At 43.5% G+C, this 21,729-nt stretch overlaps 2 protein-coding genes across 4 annotated transcripts in view; one reads left to right on the plus strand and one right to left on the minus strand.

Annotated features, from left to right (window-relative positions):
* The window catches only part of dync1h1 (dynein cytoplasmic 1 heavy chain 1), a 29,524-nt gene extending 9,953 nt beyond the window's left edge, over positions 1-19,571 (plus strand). Inside the window, exons 20-78 of one of the 2 annotated variants that reach the window (XM_023952035.1) lie at positions 37-147; positions 242-451; positions 557-703; positions 826-992; positions 1,129-1,302; positions 1,452-1,806; positions 1,913-2,107; positions 2,194-2,476; positions 2,574-2,674; positions 2,786-2,945; positions 3,254-3,494; positions 3,569-3,752; positions 3,836-4,048; positions 4,136-4,374; positions 4,438-4,594; positions 4,670-4,894; positions 4,978-5,208; positions 5,299-5,439; positions 5,526-5,759; positions 5,899-6,105; positions 6,226-6,347; positions 6,491-6,656; positions 6,740-6,903; positions 7,012-7,141; positions 7,227-7,360; positions 7,441-7,555; positions 7,636-7,797; positions 8,032-8,246; positions 8,325-8,529; positions 8,613-8,786; positions 8,886-9,005; positions 9,091-9,211; positions 9,381-9,576; positions 10,191-10,308; positions 10,386-10,601; positions 10,674-10,886; positions 11,391-11,518; positions 11,596-11,749; positions 11,853-11,999; positions 12,097-12,247; positions 12,333-12,586; positions 12,712-12,846; positions 13,429-13,523; positions 13,607-13,781; positions 13,868-13,943; positions 14,027-14,187; positions 14,269-14,380; positions 14,490-14,550; positions 14,628-14,751; positions 14,851-14,964; positions 15,051-15,221; positions 15,404-15,621; positions 15,695-15,798; positions 17,121-17,329; positions 17,671-17,824; positions 17,947-18,089; positions 18,188-18,356; positions 18,925-19,049; positions 19,137-19,571. In XM_023952035.1, coding sequence (XP_023807803.1) covers positions 37-147; positions 242-451; positions 557-703; positions 826-992; positions 1,129-1,302; positions 1,452-1,806; positions 1,913-2,107; positions 2,194-2,476; positions 2,574-2,674; positions 2,786-2,945; positions 3,254-3,494; positions 3,569-3,752; positions 3,836-4,048; positions 4,136-4,374; positions 4,438-4,594; positions 4,670-4,894; positions 4,978-5,208; positions 5,299-5,439; positions 5,526-5,759; positions 5,899-6,105; positions 6,226-6,347; positions 6,491-6,656; positions 6,740-6,903; positions 7,012-7,141; positions 7,227-7,360; positions 7,441-7,555; positions 7,636-7,797; positions 8,032-8,246; positions 8,325-8,529; positions 8,613-8,786; positions 8,886-9,005; positions 9,091-9,211; positions 9,381-9,576; positions 10,191-10,308; positions 10,386-10,601; positions 10,674-10,886; positions 11,391-11,518; positions 11,596-11,749; positions 11,853-11,999; positions 12,097-12,247; positions 12,333-12,586; positions 12,712-12,846; positions 13,429-13,523; positions 13,607-13,781; positions 13,868-13,943; positions 14,027-14,187; positions 14,269-14,380; positions 14,490-14,550; positions 14,628-14,751; positions 14,851-14,964; positions 15,051-15,221; positions 15,404-15,621; positions 15,695-15,798; positions 17,121-17,329; positions 17,671-17,824; positions 17,947-18,089; positions 18,188-18,356; positions 18,925-19,049; positions 19,137-19,265 — 9,855 coding nt within the window. In that variant the 3' untranslated portion in view covers positions 19,266-19,571. Of the gene's footprint in view, positions 1-36; positions 148-241; positions 452-556; positions 704-825; positions 993-1,128; positions 1,303-1,451; positions 1,807-1,912; positions 2,108-2,193; positions 2,477-2,573; positions 2,675-2,785; positions 2,946-3,253; positions 3,495-3,568; positions 3,753-3,835; positions 4,049-4,135; positions 4,375-4,437; positions 4,595-4,669; positions 4,895-4,977; positions 5,209-5,298; positions 5,440-5,525; positions 5,760-5,898; positions 6,106-6,225; positions 6,348-6,490; positions 6,657-6,739; positions 6,904-7,011; positions 7,142-7,226; positions 7,361-7,440; positions 7,556-7,635; positions 7,798-8,031; positions 8,247-8,324; positions 8,530-8,612; positions 8,787-8,885; positions 9,006-9,090; positions 9,212-9,380; positions 9,577-9,724; positions 9,921-10,190; positions 10,309-10,385; positions 10,602-10,673; positions 10,887-11,390; positions 11,519-11,595; positions 11,750-11,852; positions 12,000-12,096; positions 12,248-12,332; positions 12,587-12,711; positions 12,847-13,428; positions 13,524-13,606; positions 13,782-13,867; positions 13,944-14,026; positions 14,188-14,268; positions 14,381-14,489; positions 14,551-14,627; positions 14,752-14,850; positions 14,965-15,050; positions 15,222-15,403; positions 15,622-15,694; positions 15,799-17,120; positions 17,330-17,670; positions 17,825-17,946; positions 18,090-18,187; positions 18,357-18,924; positions 19,050-19,136 lie in introns of both variants that reach the window. The other variant, XM_023952036.1, reaches the window with a different exon arrangement.
* Positions 19,572-19,767: 196 nt separating this feature from the next.
* LOC101173024 lies at positions 19,768-21,626 on the minus strand. Of its 2 annotated transcripts, none has more exons than XM_011490205.3 (5): positions 21,383-21,626; positions 20,993-21,048; positions 20,838-20,912; positions 20,702-20,770; positions 19,768-20,608 (listed from the first exon to the last, which is right to left on the minus strand). In XM_011490205.3, the coding sequence occupies exons 1-5, from the start codon at positions 21,417-21,419 to the stop codon at positions 20,087-20,089; spliced, it is 759 nt and encodes a 252-aa protein (XP_011488507.1). In that variant the 5' UTR covers positions 21,420-21,626; the 3' UTR covers positions 19,768-20,086. The 2 variants fall into 2 exon arrangements, with proteins under 2 accessions (XP_011488507.1, XP_004082236.1); XM_004082188.4 differs by having other exon boundaries at positions 20,687-20,770; positions 21,383-21,621.
* Between the last annotated feature and the right edge of the window lie 103 nt (positions 21,627-21,729).

Genomic DNA, 21,729 nt, shown 5'->3' on the forward strand with positions numbered 1-21,729 from the left:
TCTAACTATGGTGATGTTTGCACATTTTCTGTGCAGCTTCGTCAGAGTCTGGATGCTCTCCTGAACCAGCTTAAGAACTTCCAAGCCAGACTGAGACAGTATGCTTCCTATGAGTTTGTCCAGAGACTGCTTAAAGGATACCTAAAGGTCAGGGGCATCATTTTCTCCACAAATCATGAGGTCAAAATCCCAAATACAAATGGTGGATGACATTCATTCAGCCATTCCCTTCTCATTCTAGGTTAACATGTTGGTGATTGAGCTTAAATCAGAGGCTCTGAAGGATCGCCACTGGAAACAGCTGATGAAGCGGCTGCATGTGAACTGGGTGCTTTCTGAGCTGACCCTTGGACAGATTTGGGACGTTGACCTTCAGAAGAATGAGATGGTTGTGAAGGATGTTCTCCTGGTAGCCCAGGGAGAAATGGCTTTGGAGGAATTCCTAAAACAGGTATAAAAAAAAAAAAGGATTTTCAAGATCTGAGCCCCATAGTGGTAAGACTTGAGCTTTCGGTGAATGTTGGGTGCTCATTGAGCTTTTTGTTGTTGACATTAGATCCGGGAAGTGTGGAACTCTTATGAGCTCGACCTGGTGAACTACCAGAACAAATGCCGTCTCATCAGAGGCTGGGATGACCTTTTTAACAAAGTGAAGGAGCACATCAACAGCGTGTCTGCCATGAAGCTATCTCCTTACTACAAGGTAAATGTCTTTACATCTTTTGTTCTTTGACCCAGTCAATTCATTTTAGTTTCCTCCAACAGCATCTCAGTTTTTATGTTCTTCTAATTTATTCTTTTCTCCTCACACTTGCTGTTTTGTAGGTGTTTGAGGAAGACGCTCTGAGCTGGGAGGACAAGCTGAATCGCATCATGGGTCTGTTTGACGTGTGGATTGATGTCCAGCGCCGCTGGGTGTACCTGGAAGGCATCTTCACAGGAAGTGCTGACATTAAACATCTGCTACCAGTGGAAACTCAGAGATTCCAGAGGTAAACACAGATCGCTTGCTTTACTGCATTTAAATTTGATATAGTATCTATTTCTATAGATACAAATTGAAATGATAAATTGATCCATTTTTGTTTTTTCTTTCTTGTAAACAACTTTTATTTATTTATTTTACAGTATCAGCACTGAATTTTTGGCGCTCATGAAGAAAGTGACAAAGTCTCCTCTGGTGATGGACGTGCTGAACATTCAGGGGGTCCAGAGGTCTCTGGAGCGACTGGCTGATCTTTTGGGCAAAATTCAGAAAGCTCTTGGAGAGTACCTGGAAAGGGAGCGATCATCGTTCCCCAGGTAGGTAGATAATTGGAGGCAAAAGCACCAGAATGTGAAAATTTCCTTTATGCTTTTTTTTTTTTTTCCCATGTTACGCTTGGATCTACTCAGTACAACCAAAGATGCACCTATACTTATTGATAAATCCCAAATCCTTCTATTGATAGGTTTTACTTTGTGGGAGATGAGGACTTGCTTGAGATTATTGGCAACAGTAAGAATGTGGCCAAACTCCAGAAGCACTTCAAGAAGATGTTCGCTGGTGTGTCGAGCATCCTGCTGAACGAGGACAACACGGAGGTACTGGGGATCTCCTCGCGCGAGGGTGAGGAGGTTCTCTTCAAAACTGCAGTCTCCATTACGGAGCATCCAAAGATCAACGAGTGGCTGACGCTGGTGGAGAAGGAGATGAGAGTGACGCTGGCCAAACTGCTTGCTGAGTCTGTCAATGAGGTGACCTCCTTTAACAAAGGAACAGCTGTTGACCTGAGCCAGTACATCCAGTGGATTGATCGTTATCAGGTAGGAATCCAAAGAAATTGTTTTTGCAGTGATGCAGTTTTTGATGGACATAAAAATCTATCAAATTTGACAAATAGCTAATTTTTTTCTGTTATTCTGTTGACAGGCCCAGCTGGTGGTCCTCTCCACTCAGATTGCCTGGTCTGAGAACATTGAGTCTGCCCTGACGACCATCTCTGGTGGTGGAGACATGACTCCCATGCAAGAGGTGCTGTCGAACGTGCAGGCCACTCTGAACGTGTTGGCTGACACTGTGCTGATGGAGCAGCCTCCAATTCGCAGGAGGAAACTGGAGCACCTGGTTAGAGCACTTCTATTTTATATTTTCTTAATCATGCCTTTGTAACGAATAGATTCTCCAAAGTTGATCCTGCTTTTCAATCTCAGATCACAGAGCTGGTGCACCAGCGTGACGTGACCAGGACCCTTCTCAAGAACAAGATTGACAACCCCAAGTCTTTTGAGTGGCTCTGCCAAATGCGGTTCTACTTTGACCCGAAACAGACGGAGGTCCTGCAGCAGCTTTCCATTCAGATGGCTAATGCCAAGTTCAACTACGGCTTTGAGTACCTGGGGGTTCAGGACAAGCTCGTTCAGACCCCTCTGACGGACCGATGCTATCTCACCATGACCCAGGCTCTAGAGGCTCGCCTCGGCGGCTCACCATTTGGTATGCGCATTGATTTAAGCACCCCATCATTTTATCTTTTTCTAAATAAAGTGGCAACTCCTTTTAACAAAACCTTTTTTTCTTTTTCTTTTTCTAGGACCTGCTGGCACAGGAAAGACAGAGTCGGTGAAGGCGCTTGGTCACCAACTTGGTCGCTTCGTCCTTGTCTTCAACTGTGATGAAACGTTTGACTTCCAGGTGATTTCATCTGCACATTTGTCATTTCAAAACTGAGACCCCAAAATTATGATGCATTTCTATTAATCATTTGACCACAAAAGATGATGGATGTTTTAATTTCTTCTTTAGGCCATGGGACGTATCTTCGTAGGTCTCTGCCAGGTCGGAGCATGGGGCTGCTTTGACGAGTTTAACCGTCTGGAGGAGAGGATGCTGTCTGCCGTCTCGCAGCAGGTCCAGTACATCCAGGTGGCCTTGAGGGAACACATCAACCCCAACAGAGACAGGAGTATGTACACTTAACGCTGCAGCTCCAAGCAAAACTGTTTTTGCTTGAAGATGTTCACATTTAAGGATTTCAAACAGCAAAATGTTAACATTTAATGTTTTGAAAATATTTGGAAATCCGTTTTCTTCAGTTTAATGTTAAATATTTTTGCCATAATGTGTTTTTTTGTGGTATTGATGCAAAAATGCTCACATCACTTGGTGTTAGTTTTTCTGTTTCTTTTAATCAAAAAATAATTTTATTTCTAACACCACTTGTTAACATCTTTCTATTTGTACATTTTCTTAAGTGGCTTGTCATTGTTTCAGGTGTTCCAGTCACTACAGAGCTCTTGAACAAGCAGGTGAAGGTCAGCCCGGACATGGCCATCTTCATCACCATGAACCCTGGCTATGCTGGCCGCTCCAACCTGCCTGACAATCTGAAGAAGCTCTTCCGTAGCTTGGCCATGACAAAGCCCGACCGCCAGCTCATTGCTCAGGTCATGCTCTACTCTCAGGGTTTCCGAAGTGCTGAGATCCTTGCCAAGAAGATAGTTCCCTTCTTCAAGTGTGTATTTCACTCATCCCACGTAATCCAGAGCAGTTGTTTCCCTTCTTTTAATGTCTATCCTTTTCTTTCAGGCTGTGCGATGAGCAGTTGTCATCCCAGAGCCATTATGACTTTGGTCTCCGAGCCCTGAAGAGTGTGCTGATCAGTGCTGGCAACGTTAAGCGTGAACGCATACAGAGGATCAAGAGGGAGAAACTGAAGCGCGGAGAGGATGTTGATGAGAATGATATTGCTGAGAACTTGCCTGAACAGGAGGTATAAAACAGAAACGGAAGCATTCCTTTTATGGGATTTCTTAGTTTTTCCAGAACTAACATGATGATCTGTTTTCGCTTTAGATTCTGATCCAAAGTGTGTGTGAGACCATGGTTCCCAAGCTGGTGGCTGAAGACATCCCTCTGCTCTTCAGCCTCCTGTCAGACGTCTTCCCCGGAGTTCAGTACCACCGTGGCGAGATGACGGCTCTGAGGGAGGAGCTAAAAAAGGTCTGCGCAGAGATGTACCTCACCTACGGAGACGGTGACGACGTCGGAAGCATGTGGGTGGAGAAGGTATGGAGAATAATGGGTTAACAAACCTTCCTTTACTGTGCCAGATGTGAAGCAAAATACTAAGCCATCTTCTTTTAAATGGATTAGGTGCTCCAGTTGTATCAGATCACACAGATCAATCATGGTCTGATGATGGTGGGTCCTTCAGGCAGTGGAAAGACTATGGCATGGAGGGTGCTTCTCAAAGCTCTAGAGAGACTGGAAGGTTTGGAGGGCGTGGCCCACATTATTGACCCCAAAGCCATCAGCAAAGACCACCTGTACGGCACTCTGGACCCCAACACTCGAGAATGGACTGATGGCCTGTTCACACACGTTCTCAGAAAGTAAGTTTGCTCCGTTTATTCAGAAAAGAAAAGAAATGTGACTAAGTTAACTTGTAATTTTAGGATCATTGACAATGTTCGAGGTGAACTGCAGAAGCGCCAGTGGATCATTTTCGACGGAGACGTCGACCCAGAATGGGTTGAAAATCTCAACTCTGTGCTGGATGACAACAAGCTGCTCACCCTGCCGAACGGAGAGCGTCTCAGCTTACCTCCAAATGTGAGTCATTTTTAAGTGACTGCTTTGAATGGAATCGGGTGATATTCTAAAACGTACCTTGACTTGTTTGCCCAGGTGCGTGTGATGTTTGAAGTCCAGGACCTGAAATACGCCACTCTGGCCACAGTATCTCGCTGTGGCATGGTTTGGTTCAGTGAGGATGTCCTCAGCACCGACATGATTTTCAACAACTTCCTGGCTCGCATTCGTAGCATTCCATTGGATGAAGGAGAGGATGAAGCTCATCGTAAGAGGACAGGCACTGAGGATGAGGAGGAGGCTGCTTCACCAATGCTGCAGGTAGTTGAAGTTCAGAGGGAACTTGCTAAACGCTTGTAAAACGTTATACCTGTAATCTTGCTCTGCTCTGTGCTTCAAACTAGATCCAGAGAGATGCCGCGGGAATCCTGCAGCCGTACTTTACTTCAACGGGCCTCGTGATCAAAGCCTTGGAGCACGCCTCCAAGATGGAGCACATTATGGACTTCACCCGCCTGCGCTGCCTGGGCTCGCTGTTTTCAATGCTGCACCAGGCCTGCCGCAACGTGGCCCTTTACAACAATAACCATCCGGACTTCCCCATGCCCATTGACCAGCTGGAGAAGTACATGCAGGTAAAATTTCTGATATTTCTACATGAACTGAACTATCATGAATTTACACGTATCTTAACCTAAACTAAGACGTTGTTCTGGTTTCTGCAGAAATACCTGATCTACGCCGTGCTCTGGTCCTTCTCTGGAGATGGACGTTTGAAGATGAGGGCGGAGCTCGGAGAATATATCCGTCGCATCACCACTGTACCGCTTCCCACTGCTCCAAACGTGCCCATCATCGACTATGAGGTACTTTTTAGCATCAATCATCACTAAAAAACTCCAAGGAGTCCAGTCATGTGTTTTTAACATAATTATGATCTGGTTTTACTTAGGTGTGCATCTCAGGAGAGTGGCAGTCCTGGCAGGGCAAGGTGCCCCAGATTGAAGTGGAGACCCACAAAGTGGCCTCGCCAGATGTTGTGGTTCCTACTTTGGACACAGTCCGCCATGAAGCCTTGCTTTACACCTGGCTAGCAGAGCACAAACCCCTGGTGCTGTGTGGACCTCCTGGTTCTGGAAAGACTATGACCCTGTTCAGCGCACTCAGAGCCTTGCCCGACATGGAGGTGAGCTGACTACCTACAGGAATTCAAACCAAATGACCTCAAAATGTCACTTCAAGTGGTTTCTCTAAATGTTACTATGTCATATTAGGTTGCAAATCTTGTGTATTGAGTCATGCACCTTACCGCTGCTTTCCATCAGGTTGTCGGACTGAACTTCTCCAGCGCTACCACTCCAGAACTGCTGCTCAAGACTTTTGATCACTACTGCGAGTACCGCCGCACCCCCAACGGTGTTGTGCTTGCCCCGGTCCAGCTGGGCAAGTGGCTGGTGCTGTTCTGTGATGAGATCAATCTTCCAGACATGGACAAGTATGGCACACAGAGGGTGATCTCTTTCCTCAGACAGGTATGAAGCAGTCTCCAAAATACACTCAAGAATCACACCAAGCTTCTTTGTTTGGTTTAAGATGGGATGCAAATTAGATTTCAGCAAAATCAAAATAAATATCTTTATTTTTCTGTGTAGATGGTTGAACATGGAGGCTTCTATCGCACCTCAGACCAGACTTGGGTGAAACTGGAGAGAATCCAGTTTGTTGGCGCCTGTAATCCTCCCACTGATCCGGGTAGAAAGCCACTCACACATAGGTACAGTAAAAAATGTGTTTGATATCTGATGCTCATTCATTAAATGTAAGCATTTTAAAGCTGTCTTGTATTTTTTTTGTCCTTTTTTTTTTTTTTAATTGTTAAATTTCCAAACTTACAAAGCTGTGGTGTCCTCTTGCCAGGTTCCTGCGGCACGTTCCTGTGGTGTATGTGGACTATCCAGGTCCTGCGTCTCTTACACAGATCTATGGGACCTTCAATCGAGCCATGTTACGTCTCATCCCATCGCTCCGAACCTACGCGGAACCTCTTACAGCTGCCATGGTGGAGTTCTACACCATGTCACAGGTACAAACCACGACACAACCCCTGTAAAGAACATAAGACTCATGAGTTCTAATGCCATGCTTTCATCCATGATTTCACTTTAGGAGCGTTTCACTCAAGACACTCAGCCGCATTACATCTATTCTCCGAGAGAGATGACTCGGTGGGTGAGGGGCATTTTCGAGGCTCTTCGACCCCTTGAGACTCTGCCTGTGGAGGGGCTGATCCGCATCTGGGCCCACGAGGCTCTCCGTCTCTTCCAGGATAGGTCAGCTAACATTTCTGTCAGCTGGAGATGGTTTTGACTCACAAGTCTAAGTTCATTTTATTCGGCAAACTCCTTTTATTTACCCGAGTGTGTTTCTGTTGATTTTAGGCTTGTAGGTGATGAAGAGAGGAGGTGGACGGATGAAAACATTGATGTGGTCGCTCTCAAACACTTTCCCAACATTGAGAAGGAGAAGGCTCTCAACAGGCCCATTCTCTACAGCAACTGGCTCTCCAAGGTCTGGCTTCTGTTTCGTTTTTAAATCACAATAACGTCTCTGAAGACTTGTTGGTCAAGTTCTATATTTGTGTTTTGTGAAACAGGACTACATCCCGGTGGAACAGGAGGAACTGAGGGATTATGTCAAGGCCCGTCTAAAGGTTTTCTATGAGGAAGAACTGGACGTCCCGCTGGTGCTTTTCAATGAGGTGCTGGACCATGTCCTCAGAATCGATCGGTAGGTTGTGTCTCTGATGGATTCCTGGCCATGTTGGACCTTAATTGTTTGATTAACACAAGTTCTTGTGTTTTTTATAGAATTTTCCGTCAGCCTCAAGGCCATCTGTTGCTGATTGGCGTAAGTGGAGCAGGAAAGACCACGCTCTCTCGCTTTGTGGCCTGGATGAATGGGCTGAGTGTTTACCAAATCAAGGTTGGTCCATCGTAATTCCGGAGGATTAGAAGGTACCTGTAGACTTTCTGTTGTTAAAGTAACCTGCGCGGTTGTTTCAGGTTCACAGGAAGTACACAGGGGAGGACTTTGATGAGGATCTGCGTACAGTTTTGCGCCGCTCGGGATGCAAAAATGAGAAGATTGCCTTCATCATGGACGAGTCCAATGTGCTAGATTCTGGATTCCTTGAGAGAATGAACACACTTTTGGCCAATGGAGAGGTACAAATGCTACTTGCATTACTTAAAGACCCACTCCTTTGAAAATCAGGTTTTCTGGCATGTTCTTGTGGCATTTTTACGATGCTGGATGACTCATATAAAGATGTAATTTTGAGTATTTCTAGACAAAAAAGCAAGATGTACGAAGTCTACTTGACCGTTTTCTTTTTTTTAAACTACTTGTATACATCACTTCGTCTTTTTTTAATGTTAATGTACCCTGTATTTTCAAAGGTTCCTGGCTTGTTTGAAGGAGATGAGTATGCCACTTTAATGACGCAGTGTAAGGAGGGAGCACAGAAAGAGGGGCTGATGCTTGACACCCATGAAGAACTGTACAAGTGGTTCACAAGCCAAGTTATCAGAAACCTCCATGTGGTTTTCACCATGAATCCCTCCTCCGAAGGCCTGAAGGACAGGGCGGCCACATCTCCTGCCCTCTTCAACAGGTAAAGACCATCCTGCTATTTTAAGAAAAGGGAAAACTAAAAGATTATGTGTTTTCTGAAGGCTTTATTATGTTAAAGGTGTGTGCTGAACTGGTTTGGAGACTGGTCCACTGAGGCCCTTTATCAGGTTGGCAAAGAGTTCACCAGCAAGATGGATCTGGAGAAGCCCAACTACAAAGTCCCAGATTATATGCCAGTCGTCTATGACAAACTTCCTCAGCCACCTTCTCACCGTGAGGCTATTGTTAACGGCTGTGTGTTCGTTCATCAGACTCTCCACCAGGTAAGGAAGATATTTATGTTGGCTTTAGTAGCTGATTTCCGTGATTTAACCTTTTGGGTAATCTCAATGACTCCATCTTTCAGGCGAACAACCGTCTGGCCAAACGTGGCGGTCACACCATGGCAATCACACCACGCCACTACCTAGATTTTATCAACCAGTACGCCAATCTGTTCAATGAGAAACGCAGTGAGCTAGAGGAGCAGCAAATGCACCTTAACGTTGGTCTTCGCAAGATTAAAGAGACTGTTGATCAGGTTATTTATTATTCCCATTGTAGAAAATATAATCATAGTGTAGACCTTAAACTCTGTCACTTCACCTCTAAACAATTCTACCTGTGTTCTGTCATCCAGGTTGAGGAACTTCGTCGTGATCTGAGAATCAAGAGCCAGGAGTTGGAGGCAAAGAATGCGGCCGCCAATGACAAGTTGAAGAAGATGGTCAAAGACCAGCAGGAAGCTGAGAAGAAGAAGGTAGAAGGGCAGAATTAGGATGAAGACATGAAATCCCTTATGACTCCCTGGAAGTAAAAATGCCTTTTAACCATTTTGATTGTAGGTGATGAGCCAGGAGATCCAGGAATCTGTGTACAAGCAGCAGGAGGTGATCAAAGACAAACAGCTGAGTGTCAAACAGGACTTAGACCAGGTGGAACCTGCTGTTATCGAAGCTCAGAATGGTACGGTGCTTCTTTTACATTCACTTTGTCCCTTTTTAAACCACTATTTTGAACCATTAGTTCAATTTGTATAAGATGTACGTTAATGTGACTTCTTGACTTTTTCCGGCATCCGCCCCTCATCATTGCCCTCCCCTTGTCATAACGCCCATTCGCTTGATCTTGATAGCTGTTAAGTCTATTAAGAAGCAGCACCTGGTGGAGGTCCGCTCTATGGCCAATCCGCCAGCAGCTGTGAAGCTGGCCCTGGAGTCCATTTGCCTGCTTTTGGGCGAGAGCACAACGGACTGGAAGCAGATTCGCTCCATCATCATGAGGGAGAATTTCATCCCCACCATTGTTAACTTCTCTGCTGAAGAAATCAGGTGAAATAAAAGAGAACCTGTTTTGTAGTTGATCACTGAAAACTCTCTCTGTCTCTCTGTCATTTTCCCCTCTTCCCCTCTGGGACTGTTTTTCAATCTCCCCTCTTTCTTTCTTTTAAAACTCATTCCTCCATATTTTATAAAAAAGCTGTGAGTTCTATTAAGAGGCAGCACCTTGTAGAAGTGCGGGCAATGACCAATCCTCCAGCTGCAGTCAAACTGGCCTTGGAGTCTATCTGCCTTTTGCTGGGCGAGGAGACCAATGACTGGAAAAAAATCAGACAAGTTATCATCAGGGATAATTTCATCAGCAACATAGTCAACTTTTCTTCTGATGAAATGAGGTATTAGTATCAAAATCTTCAAAATCAAATCAAAGCTCAATCTATGTTCAATCAACGGAGGATTTGCCTGATTAGGAGTTGATTCGAATTGAAAAACTTAATCTCAATAATTGTTGTGAATAAGGTGGGTTTTTTTTAATAAAAACTTTGTGAAATGTTCAAAAATAAAAAGCAGATATTTGACTTTATGTTTTTTTTTTTTTTTTTTTTTGCCTGAAATGTTTTACCAACATTTGAGCTTTTCTAACGCCATTTAAAATCATCATTTAGTGACTCCATCCGTGAGAAAATGAAGAAGAACTACATGTCCAACCCAAGCTACAACTACGATCAGGTCAACAGGGCGTCTTTAGCTTGTGGACCGATGGTGAAATGGGCTATTGCTCAGGTATTCCACAGAAAGTACCCAGAAAATGAAGATGGTTAGCTTGAATGTGCTCGAACATCTACCGTGATCTCTTCCAGCTCAACTATGCCGACATGCTGAAGCGTGTGGAGCCTCTGCGTAGTGAACTGCAGAAGCTGGAGGATGATGCTAAAGACAACAAGACGAAGGCAGAGGAGGTGGAGCAAATGATCAGAGACCTGGAGGCTAGCATCGCTCGCTACAAGGAGGAGTATGCTGTCCTCATCTCAGAAGCTCAGGCCATCAAGGCTGATCTGGCTGCTGTCGAGGCAAAGGTGAGTGGACTTCAGACCTGCCCTGACAAGGATCTAGGATCACTAAACTCACCGTTTCTGCTCTATGCTCAGGTGAATCGCAGCACAGCCCTGCTGAAGAGTCTGTCAGCTGAAAGGGACCGCTGGGAGAAGACCAGCGAGACTTTCAAAAACCAGATGTCCACCATTGCTGGGGACTGTCTGCTGTCCGCGGCGTTCATCACTTATGCTGGCTACTTTGAACAACAGATGAGACAGAATTTGTTCACAACATGGTCTCATCACCTGCAGCAGGCCAACATCCAGGTATTTGTTAAAAACAGACACCCAGTTGGTTCAAAAATAAACTTCAGCCTTAACAAAAGCTCTATTAGTCATAAATCAACAAATCTTTTAGAGAATATGCATTTATTTTTCTATCAATACATATACGACAGGGGCATTACGCATTGAAAAGCATCTCTGCTTATGCACCAGAGTTAGCCTAAAGGCTATTTTCCATCTTGAGGTACATTTGTCTCCCTAAGAACAAAGTGCAATTAACAACAAAAATGCAATGTAAAAATAAATGAGAATTAGAAATATAAATCCAGATATTAAAAGGGTAAAAATACAATATAAATATAAATGAGCAATAGAAATATATAACATTATAAATGGGTACAAACGCAGTCAAAATATATGAGGAGATACTTGTAGGTCTCTTTAAATGCTAATACTATTCTGAAATGTACCTAATTTACACAACAAGTAAAAAATCTCATTCAGATTTAAATCCTTACATTTTTGCTGCCTCGTTTTCCTCCTCAGTTCCGTACCGATATTGCAAGAACAGAGTACCTCTCAAATGCAGATGAGAGGCTTCGCTGGCAGGCCAACTCCCTCCCTGCTGACGACCTCTGCACTGAAAACGCCATCATGCTCAAGCGGTTCAACAGGTCGGTTCGCGTTTGCTCATCAGAAATCAGTTCAATTGATTTATTGCCTCTTAATTTCCCTTATCTTCTTATTTTAGGTACCCACTGATAATTGATCCTTCAGGCCAAGCTACTGAATTCATAATGAATGAATACAAGGACCGCAAGATCACCAGGACCAGCTTCCTGGATGATTCCTTCAGGAAGAACCTGGAGAGTGCTCTTCGTTTTGGAAACCCTTTGCTTGTCCAGGTAGGAGCAGCTACAGTGCAGCAACTGCCTCCATTATGAGTTTGATGCCGCAGATCTAGTGTAGATTTATTGAAAATGTATTAACTGATATGTACTTTCTAAGGATGTGGAAAGCTACGACCCCATCCTGAACCCAGTGCTAAACAGAGAAGTGCGCAGAACCGGAGGCCGCGTCCTCATCACTCTCGGAGATCAGGACATTGACCTGTCGCCTTCCTTCGTTATCTTCCTCTCCACTCGTGACCCGACGGTAAACGCATCTTTAGGGTTTGACTGAGCTTTAAACGTTTTTGATTTTGGTGGGAAAGCCCACATTTCAAACCTGGCTCTTGGTTTCGTGTTTGCAGGTTGAATTCCCACCAGATTTGTGCTCTCGTGTTACATTTGTGAACTTCACTGTGACGCGTAGCAGCCTTCAGAGCCAGTGTCTCAACGAGGTCCTCAAGGCTGAGAGACCCGATGTGGATGAGAAACGCTCTGACCTTCTCAAACTGCAGGGTAAGGCCGCTTTAGTCCTAGTAAAGGGCTGCCGATGAAGGTTTGGTGAAACTGTAATCATAAGAGGACTTCCTGCCACTTCCAGGTGAGTTCCAGTTGCGCCTTCGTCAGCTGGAAAAATCTCTCCTGCAAGCCCTTAATGAGGTCAAGGGTCGCATCCTTGACGATGACACAATTATCACCACACTGGAGAATCTTAAGAAGGAGGCAGCTGAGGTGACCAGGAAGGTGGAGGAGACGGACATAGTCATGGCTGAGGTGGAGGCGGTGTCACAGCAATACCTGTCGCTGTCTTCTGCCTGCAGCAGCATCTACTTCACCATGGAGGCCCTCAACCAGGTCTGAACCCGCCTTACGTGGCAAACCAACATGTTTAGTCTTTTCTACTGTAAACTTTATCAAAGCTATGTAGAGCTTAAAAAAAACAGAAGCAATTAAACTGTTGCTTGGCTTTGGGTTTTCAGATGCACTTCCTCTACCAGTACTCTCTGCACTTTTTCCTGGACACTTACCACACAGTGCTGTACGAGAACGCCAACCTTAAGGGCATCACCGACCACTCGCAGAGACTCGCCGTCATCACCAAAGACCTTTTCCAGGTTTGAGTGCCAGCTTTTTAAAAATAGGGTACTTTAAGGGGGTGTTCCTGAACCCCAAGCCTTTTTGAGGCCGCGGACCGGTCCATTGTCGGACAGAACGCCCTGAACGAGGCTGACATGGGCTTGCAATTTTGTTTGGCCTCAACTTTTGAGAGTTAAGTTTATCCTCCGTCTCTGCAGCTGGTTTAAACTTTATTTGTACTCCAGGTTTCGTGTTGGAGCCATTAAAATGTGATCTAGATTTTCCCTTACCCTTTAACTGTCAAAGATAAAAAGAAAATCAGACACCAACTTCTGCCTCGTCTGAATTTTAAGGTGCGACGGATAAAAAAAAAAAAGTCACCTCCTAAAAATGATAATAAACGTGAATCCACCATTTTAACAAATTTAGAAGCAGCATTCACATAACATTAAACACGTTAGCCAGTTGGTAAATATTATGCGTTATTATTATGGTCTGTTGGAACAACTGTTGCCATAAAACTGTCCCGCAGACCAGTACCGGTTTACGGCCCAGGGTTTGGGACAACTGCTCTAATGCATACGGGAAACACTGTCATGTCTGGTGTTGCTTGGATCTAGGTGGCGTTCAACAGAGTGGCCCGAGGTATGCTGCACCACGACCACATTACCTTCGCCATGCTGCTGGCAAAGATCAGCCTAAAGGGCATGACCAGGTAAAACACCAACATTACTCCAAAACAATTAGTTGGGGTTTTTTTCAATGCAACTATGAAGTTTTGTTCTCCATCTTTTGCAGTGAGCCATCATATGATACTGAATTCCAGCACTTCCTGCGTGGCAAAGAGATCGTTCTGACAGGAACAGTGCTGCCCAAAGTCAAAGGTCTCACCTCTGACCAGTGTGAGGCGATGGTCCGACTCAGCCGCCTGCCTGCTTTTAAGGACCTCGTGGCCAAAGTTGAGGCTGACGAGGTGTGCGTCTGGAGGTTTTCAAAAAACACTTTCAGTTGGTGCATAAACTCTAACTGTAATCTTTTTTTCTTTTCTTTTTTTTTTAGCAATTCTTCATGTGGATTGAGAGCAACACTCCAGAGCTGGCAGTTCCTTACCTGTGGTCTGAGGAGAAGCAGTCAAGTGAGTATGGGAGCCAGCCCTGTAAATGCACAAGTTTGTAAACGGAGGATAAATTGTGCTTGTGTGAATCTTTCTCTCTGCAGCTACTGTTGGTCAAGCCGTACACCAACTGCTGCTGATCCAGGCTTTCCGTCTGGATCGCCTGCTGGCCATGTCGCACATCTTTGTCTCCAAGGTCCTGGGAGAGACCTTCATGAACATCATCGAGCAGCCTCTGGACCTGGCCTATATTGTGGATAGTGAGGTACTGTTTAATGCCTCTTCAGTCTTAATACTCGCCTGCAGCTCGGGTTTGTGTTGCTAACATCCATGTTGTTTCCTGTAGGTGAAGCCCAGCACTCCTGTGTTGATGTGTTCTGTTCCTGGTTATGACGCCAGCGGTCTGGTCAGAGATTTGGCTGCTGAGGAAAACAAACAAATTACATCAATTTCTATTGGTAAGAACGAAGTGGATCTTTTTGACAAAATATTTTTTTGTGCCAAATTGCAAGTTTTCTTTTCCTGCTTCAAACATTTAAAATGTTTCCGTACGTTTATTGGCAACAGGTTCAGCTGAAGGATTCAACAAAGCTGACAGAGACATCAACACTGCTGTCAAATCTGGCAGGTAAAGTTTTGTTTTTCTTTATTCCTGCTTCTCTTCCCTCAGATTCATGTGTGTTAATCAGATGTCTTGTTTTCCAGGTGGGTAATGCTGGAGAATGTCCACCTAGCTCCAGGCTGGCTGATGCAGCTGGAGAAGAAGCTTCACTCTATGCAGCCTCATGCCAGCTTCAGGCTTTTCCTCACAATGGATATCAATCCAAAGGTTAAACTGCTTATCAGCCTGAAATATCATTTAGATTCAAGTATAAAAAAATCAACGTTTACACTTACCCTTTCTCGAAACATTGTATTTTTCTAAAAGGTGCCAGTGAATCTGCTTCGAGCCGGACGAATCTTTGTCTTTGAACCTCCTCCCGGTGTCAAGGCCAACATGCTCAGAACGTTCAGTAGCATCCCTGTGGCTCGCATGTGCAAGGTTACAAGAGATCTCCAAGCAATAAACACCAAACTGTGAAATTCAGTCGGATTATACATGTATACATGTTCCTCGTGTTTCTGCAGGCTCCAAATGAGCGTGCCCGTCTTTACTTCCTGCTGGCCTGGTTCCATGCCGTCATTCAAGAACGCCTGCGGTACGCTCCCCTCGGTTGGTCCAAGAAGTACGAGTTTGGGGAGTCTGACCTGCGCTCTGCTTGTGACACCATTGACACCTGGTTGGATGACACAGCCAAGGTTAGGGATGACTACAGAAATCTCTTTCATGACTTCACCTGCACCAAGTTCAGAAGAGTCCTAACTTATCCCAAATGGAAACACAAATACCTGTAACCTAATGCAGTTGTATTGTAAAGTACAGCGCTAAAATGTCTGTTTGATGTCTTTAGTTATTTTAACGTTTGCACACAAACGCACAGGGTCGTCAGAACATCGCACCGGACAAGATACCCTGGGCAGCTCTGAAGACCCTGATGGCTCAGTCCATCTATGGGGGTCGCATCGACAATGAGTTTGACCAGCGGCTGCTCATCACCTTCCTGGACCGCATCTTCACAAAGGGAAGTTTCGACAGCGAATTCAAACTGGCCGTAAAGGTGGATGGACACAAAGACATAAAGATGCCCGACGGCATTCGGTCAGTAGTGCTTCACTTCTAAACTCATAAGCTTTATAAGGATTTGTAAATGTATCCTTTTTTTTTTCTACAGTCGTGAGGAGTTCATGCATTGGGTGGAGATGCTTCCTGACACTCAGACTCCATCTTGGCTGGGGCTGCCGAGCAATGCTGAGAAGGTTTTGCTGACCACTCAGGGTATGTTTGGTCTGATCAAGTCTTCAAAAGCCTTTCATTGAAAAATCTTCAAATAATCCCTAAAAATAATCAAAAGGGTCATAAATTTGATGGACATCAGATTCAAAAGTGAGCTTTGAACGTCAGTCATTATGGACTTTAGCCACAAAGGCGTCCAGAGGGAGTGTTTAGAGCTGCAAAACTAATACTAATGCAATTATTATTATTACAAATTACTTTTCCTGTCCTCATGTTTTGAGTTTTGTAATTCTGACATTTTGAAATATTGAGGTCAGTGTTTTGAGAAGGATATAAGATGAGAGATTTATAGAAAAATATGAATATTTCAAAGCATTTTTGGGTTTGAACAGCATCAAAATCACACATGTAGATCTTATTTTCTCTGTACATCTTCACCTGTTAAACGTTATAAAAGACCATGAAGTCAGAGAAAGAGAAACTGTTGTAAAAGGTCTTAAAAGGCTTAAATTGAACTTGCCTTTTGGTCACCAACTTTTCTTTTATTTCAGTCATTTTATCACTCATCTCTAACCTATTAACCGTGTTTATTCCAGCATCTTAAATCTTTCTTGGTCTGGTCCATGACATGTCCTGATCGGGCCCTTCTCATCTGCTTTGGGCAGAAAACTGAAGTAGCAAAGAACACATTAAGGGGGGGGGCTTCCTTGGCTTCTTTTTGTCCCCCCATCGTCTCTTCCTCTCATCTCTCTACAAATATCAACATGATGCAGTTTAGCAGTGCCTGTAACTGATCTATGTTAAAAAGGTCTTCTTTAAAGGACGGGTGTGTTTATCCTCACCCTCCAGCAGCTGTATTTCACAGCCATCATGTTGCTTTGCTCCAACTCCCTCCCACTCCCAGATTAGGGTTTTTAAAAATTCCACATTCCTATATTTTCCCACAGCTCTCCTTCTATTCACTGAACCCTTTGAGTTTTGTCAAATTTAGATCCTCACAGATGCATCCTCCCCAGGATTGTGTCCTGCAACCCCTCACCTCCATCCTTCCTTCAGCTCCTCTTTAAACCTGACTCCTCAGATTGTTCTTTTTTTTAATGAACAGCATCAGACGGCTTAAAAAAATACTTTTTTAATCCTCCTGGTGATTGTGTTGAGTTAAATTTGTTTGCCTGATGCCCTGTTTGTGTTTTTATGTTCTACAAACCCCCTTACTAATTTTTTTCATGCAATACTCCTGGAAGCAAGTGGTTTGTTTCTGTTCCACAATTAATTTCTTCTTACCCCCCCCCCCCCCCCCCCAACGTGGCCTTGTCTTTCACTCCTCCTCCTCCACCGCCCTCCCTCTCTGCTGGGCTGCACAGGCACTGACATGATGGGTAAGATGCTGAAAATGCAGATGTTGGAGGATGAGGATGACCTTGCCTACGAGACGGAGAAGAAGGAGCGCACCTCCTCGGCGTCTGACGCACAGCCGGCCTGGATGAGGACCCTCCACACCACCTCCTGCAACTGGCTGCAGCTCATTCCACAAACGGTTAATCCGCTGAAACGCACGGTGGAGAACATCAAGGTGAGGACGTGCAGGAAACCTACAAAATAAGCTCTTCTGAAGGCTCTTTAACCTGTCTATTGAGGTAATTTAAAACCCACATTTCCATTTTTCTGTTTTTGATTCATCCATTCAGGACCAGTGTATTTTCTACATCACAAATAATCTCTTTTTTCCAAACAGCATTTTTTCATCTCCTTCTGGTTAATACTGATCTGCTTCAATGAGATACTCAGAAATGCAATTTTAAACTTATTTTTCTTTATAAATGTCATCCCATCATCAGAAAAATTCCACAATAAACATGTTAAAAAAGAAACATTGTCGTGGGTCTTTAAATCTCCTCTTTGTGCAAACTCCAGGACCCGCTGTTCCGCTTCTTCGAGCGTGAGGTGAAGATGGGTGGGAAGATGCTTCAGGAGGTCCGTCAGGATCTGTCCGACGTGGTTCAAGTCTGTGAGGGCAAGAAGAAGCAAACCAACGACCTGCGCACACTCATCAGTGACCTTGTGAAAGGTTAAACAAGTTTTTCTTCATCCCAAAACGTTATCGTATTGATTTAATCTTGAACACATTCCCAGAACCCATGTGACCCCGTAAATGACTCATGTTTGTGTCAAACTCCCACGTGTTTGTAGGCATCCTTCCTCGCAGCTGGTGCCGCTACACTGTTCCAGCTTCCATCACTGTGATCCAGTGGGTGGCAGACTTCAGTGAGCGAATCAAGCAGCTGCAGCAGATTTCCCAGGCAGCTGCCGGAGGAGGTGCAAAGGAGTTAAAGGTAGAGTTTCTATTTAAAAAGAAAAAAAAGTAACAAATTCAGACTTTCAAATGGTTTCATAGAGATGTAACTGAAACGCTGTTTTTGCCTCATTTCAGAACATCCATGTGTGCCTGGGAAGCCTGTTTGTGCCAGAGGCCTACATTACCGCCACTCGCCAGTATGTGGCGCAAGCTAATAGCTGGTCTCTGGAGGAGCTTTGTCTGGAGGTCAACGTCACCAGCACTCAGGGTGCCGCACTAGATGCCTGCAGCTTTGGAATCAAAGGTCTGAGTACACACATGGCTTCTGCTTTCTAACAGGGGAAGCAGAATGTTGACATTAATGCAGCATCCTGGTGGGATGCAGTGTGGTAAAATACAGTTTAAGTTTGCTAAACGTCATTCAGGCTGAGGTGTTGTAGAGCTCCTCTTTACTTTGGTCATTTCTTTTCTCTCTGTTTGCTTTTTCAGCTTTCAAAGATATCATATTTACTTGCATGTTCTTACTTTTTAAACTCAACACAATTCCTTCAGATCCCAATCATCCCCTGACATCACTGGTGTCCCCATAGGCTCTGTCCTGGTGCCTTTCATTTTTTCTTACTCCACCTCTTTCATCACTTGCTTTGCTGAAATAAAACCCTGGTTCACCTTTAATTTTTTTTTTACAATTCCCTCAGTTTTCCTCACCACTATGAGGAGGGAGATATCTTTGTTCAACTTTGATATTTTCTGTGGTCTCCTTGCTTTTCAAACCTTTCAGCTTGTGAATAAAATGACTTTATAACGTCTGAGGATTAGATCTACAATATCAGGCTTTTGGAATATTAAAGCATGCTGACGTTTTCCTACAGGACTGAAACTGCATGGAGCTACTTGCACCAACAACAAGCTGTCCCTGTCCACCTCCATCTCCACTGAACTGCCTCTCACTCAGCTGCGTTGGATCCAGCAAAGCAATGCTGAAAAGAGACACATGGTATGATCATCTCCTTTTGTGTTGGATTACATGTTCCCAATTTGATCATTTGAAATCTCTGTTTAACTTTCTTTTTGTCCCCTACAGGTGACTCTACCCGTGTACCTGAACTTCACCAGATCCGATCTGATCTTCACTGTCGACTTTGACATCGCCACTAAGGAGGATCCCCACAACTTCTACGAGCGTGGAGTTGCTATTCTGTGCACCGAGTGAATGAAGACAGTCCTGATCAGTGTACCCTAAGGGATCACTTCATTTCTAGTAGTTGTTGTCCATTGCATTCTTACTTAAGCTTAATTTAGTCAGTCAGTAGCAGATTTGTGATGTTCGTAGCGTTTTGAGGAAGTGTTTTAGAAAGTTACAGGAATGTTGTCAGCGGGTAAATGAAAGAGTTTTTCAGCCGGTTAGAATGTTAAAGTGAAGGAACAAAAATGCATTCTGGGTAAAGAAAGTTGAAACTGAAAAGTTTTAAGGACTGTTTTAAGACTGAATAAAAGAAATCATTGGAATGAACAAAGATCCTTTTGTGTGACAACTTTTTTTAACTCAAGATCTCGTGTGTTCAATGCTAAAGACCAAAGAGAAGTATGCTATAGTATAAGGAAAAAGTTGAAAAGGCATAGCATGTTTAAGACTGCCATGATTAACAATTAGGACAAACATTTTTAAAATATTACCTGTATTGCTGACTGTTTAAAAGAAACTTATACTCAAGAGAACGAACAATTTTTTTATTGTTTGGAATACAATTCCAATGACAGAGTTCCCACCAACAAAATCTATTTGAAATATTTGTTGGCTTGTATAGAAAGCTTTATAAAATAAGGCATGGTGTTATGGAGTTACCCCTGAATGTTGATGTGAAAAAAAATAGGTTTACTAGCAAACTGTTTTTAATGAAAAAAAGAAAATGTTCTTATACATGATAGTAGCTGTATTCAATTAAAGTGCTCTTTCACATAATTATATACATCACTCCTTAGGTTGAAGTCAACATCTGCCAGTGGGCGAAGGAGTCAAATCAATCCGATTTATTACTTCTCCTCCTCGGTTGTAACGACACACTGCTTTTTTCTTGGTCTTAGATCCACCATGTCTGCTGCAGAAAAATTCACCTTTCTCTTCCACAAAGATTTAAATTTGCAGGAGCTTTCCACTGAAGACACAAGTCCAGGTGTTAGAGGCGTGGAGGATCTGGATCCGTGCAAACCTGAATCCCCAAGCTGAAATTCTGCATCCATGCTGTGAATGTGCAGCGCCGATTCACTTTCCTCTGTAACCATTTTACAATCGCTGCTGTCAATGTGAGACGGTAGAGTCTCGAGCTCACAGTCCCAGAGGTCAGAGTCACTGTGGTACTTCATCTGGATGTCACTCCCGTCCCTCATTTCACTCCTCAGCATTCCTCTATAAACGGGCTGATTTAAGACGGACCGCCGCCTTTGACTTGAATAGGGAAATCCTGCTCCACCATTCTTCCTCTGTCTTGTTTTTCTGCTGGAGACATCGATGTTTGACTCTGAATCTTCTGAGCTCCCATCATATGGATCCAACAACTACAATAAGCAGCAGACGCACATTTAAACAGCGTAATGCATGAGTCATAAATAAATAAGAGGAAGAGGAGGTTTCACCAAGGAGTAACAGACACATGATCTTTTAGGCTTCCTGTGTATCTGCCGTGACGTCTCGGGCTCTGCTGCACCCCTTGGACATACCTTCACAAATGAATAGATATCATGTTCTTGTATTTTAAGGGTTTGGGTCATATGTGTAAAGTAATACCACAGCACTGGTTTCTGGCCATCTGGAACTGATTTCTGAGTCAGAGTCTGTGCTGGATCCCACTTTGCACATCTCCTGACAAAGCAGAGGTCATGAGTTCTTAACGGGTGTGTCACCGTCAGGAGTACCAGCAAAAACAACCACACTATTCTTACCATGTACTTGAGAGTCAGCTGGTCCACATTGCTGGATGCATTTCTGTCAATCTGGGCTGATGCAGAGGAACATGCAACAAGAAATTTTATGAGTGAAACCTTTTTTCCTTTTCAACTGCAAATTATCATCCAATTTCTCATAGTCTGTTTTTTTTCTATCTGTGCATAAAAGTGTTAATTTTTTTGCCTCAGAATATTAAATATTTTAAACTTCATTTATTTTACTTAAAAAATTTTTAAAGACCAAAATGTAATATATAAATAAATACAATTGGAATTATGTATATTATTGTAGATAATGTTTATTCAAATAAAATCTTTATATTAGACACATTTAATTCAGTTAAAAGAAAAATGGTACTTGTAACCAAGAAATGCTGCTGTGCATACCTGGAAATGAGGGTTGTCGTCCTCTCCTACATGCCATGATGATAACTGACGTGTTTAATTAACTTCTTTATTAATTATTTAACTGTATTTATTTAAAGTAATAAAAAATACACTAGTACTACATAAAACGGTAATTTTGTGCAAATAAGTACGTTAGTCAACCAAAAAGGTAGCAGGTGTCCTTGATTTTACTGAGAAAATAGTGATCACAGGTGAGTTTAAAGTGCTTGTTAAAAAAAAATTGGACAAATTTCGACATCCGGTGGCTACTTTTCAAAATAAAATACGTAGACTCAGGTCAGTCTTTTATTTTTACTCCCTTGTTGGCTTTTATTTTCTTTTATTTT

Source organism: Oryzias latipes, chromosome 22 (genome assembly GCF_002234675.1).
Source record: "Oryzias latipes chromosome 22, ASM223467v1".
NCBI lineage: Eukaryota > Metazoa > Chordata > Actinopteri > Beloniformes > Adrianichthyidae > Oryzias > Oryzias latipes.

Bases quoted from the DNA above. Each gene is read 5' to 3' on its own strand.
- LOC101173024 (XM_004082188.4), bottom strand. From the start codon at position 21,419: ATGGCATGTAGGAGAGGACGACAACCCTCATTTCCAG. The intron at 21,049-21,382 runs GTATGCACAGCA...CCTCTGCATCAG, and splicing joins ACGACAACCCTCATTTCCAG to CCCAGATTGACAGAAATGCA. The intron at 20,913-20,992 runs GTAAGAATAGTG...CTGCTTTGTCAG, and splicing joins AGCTGACTCTCAAGTACATG to GAGATGTGCAAAGTGGGATC.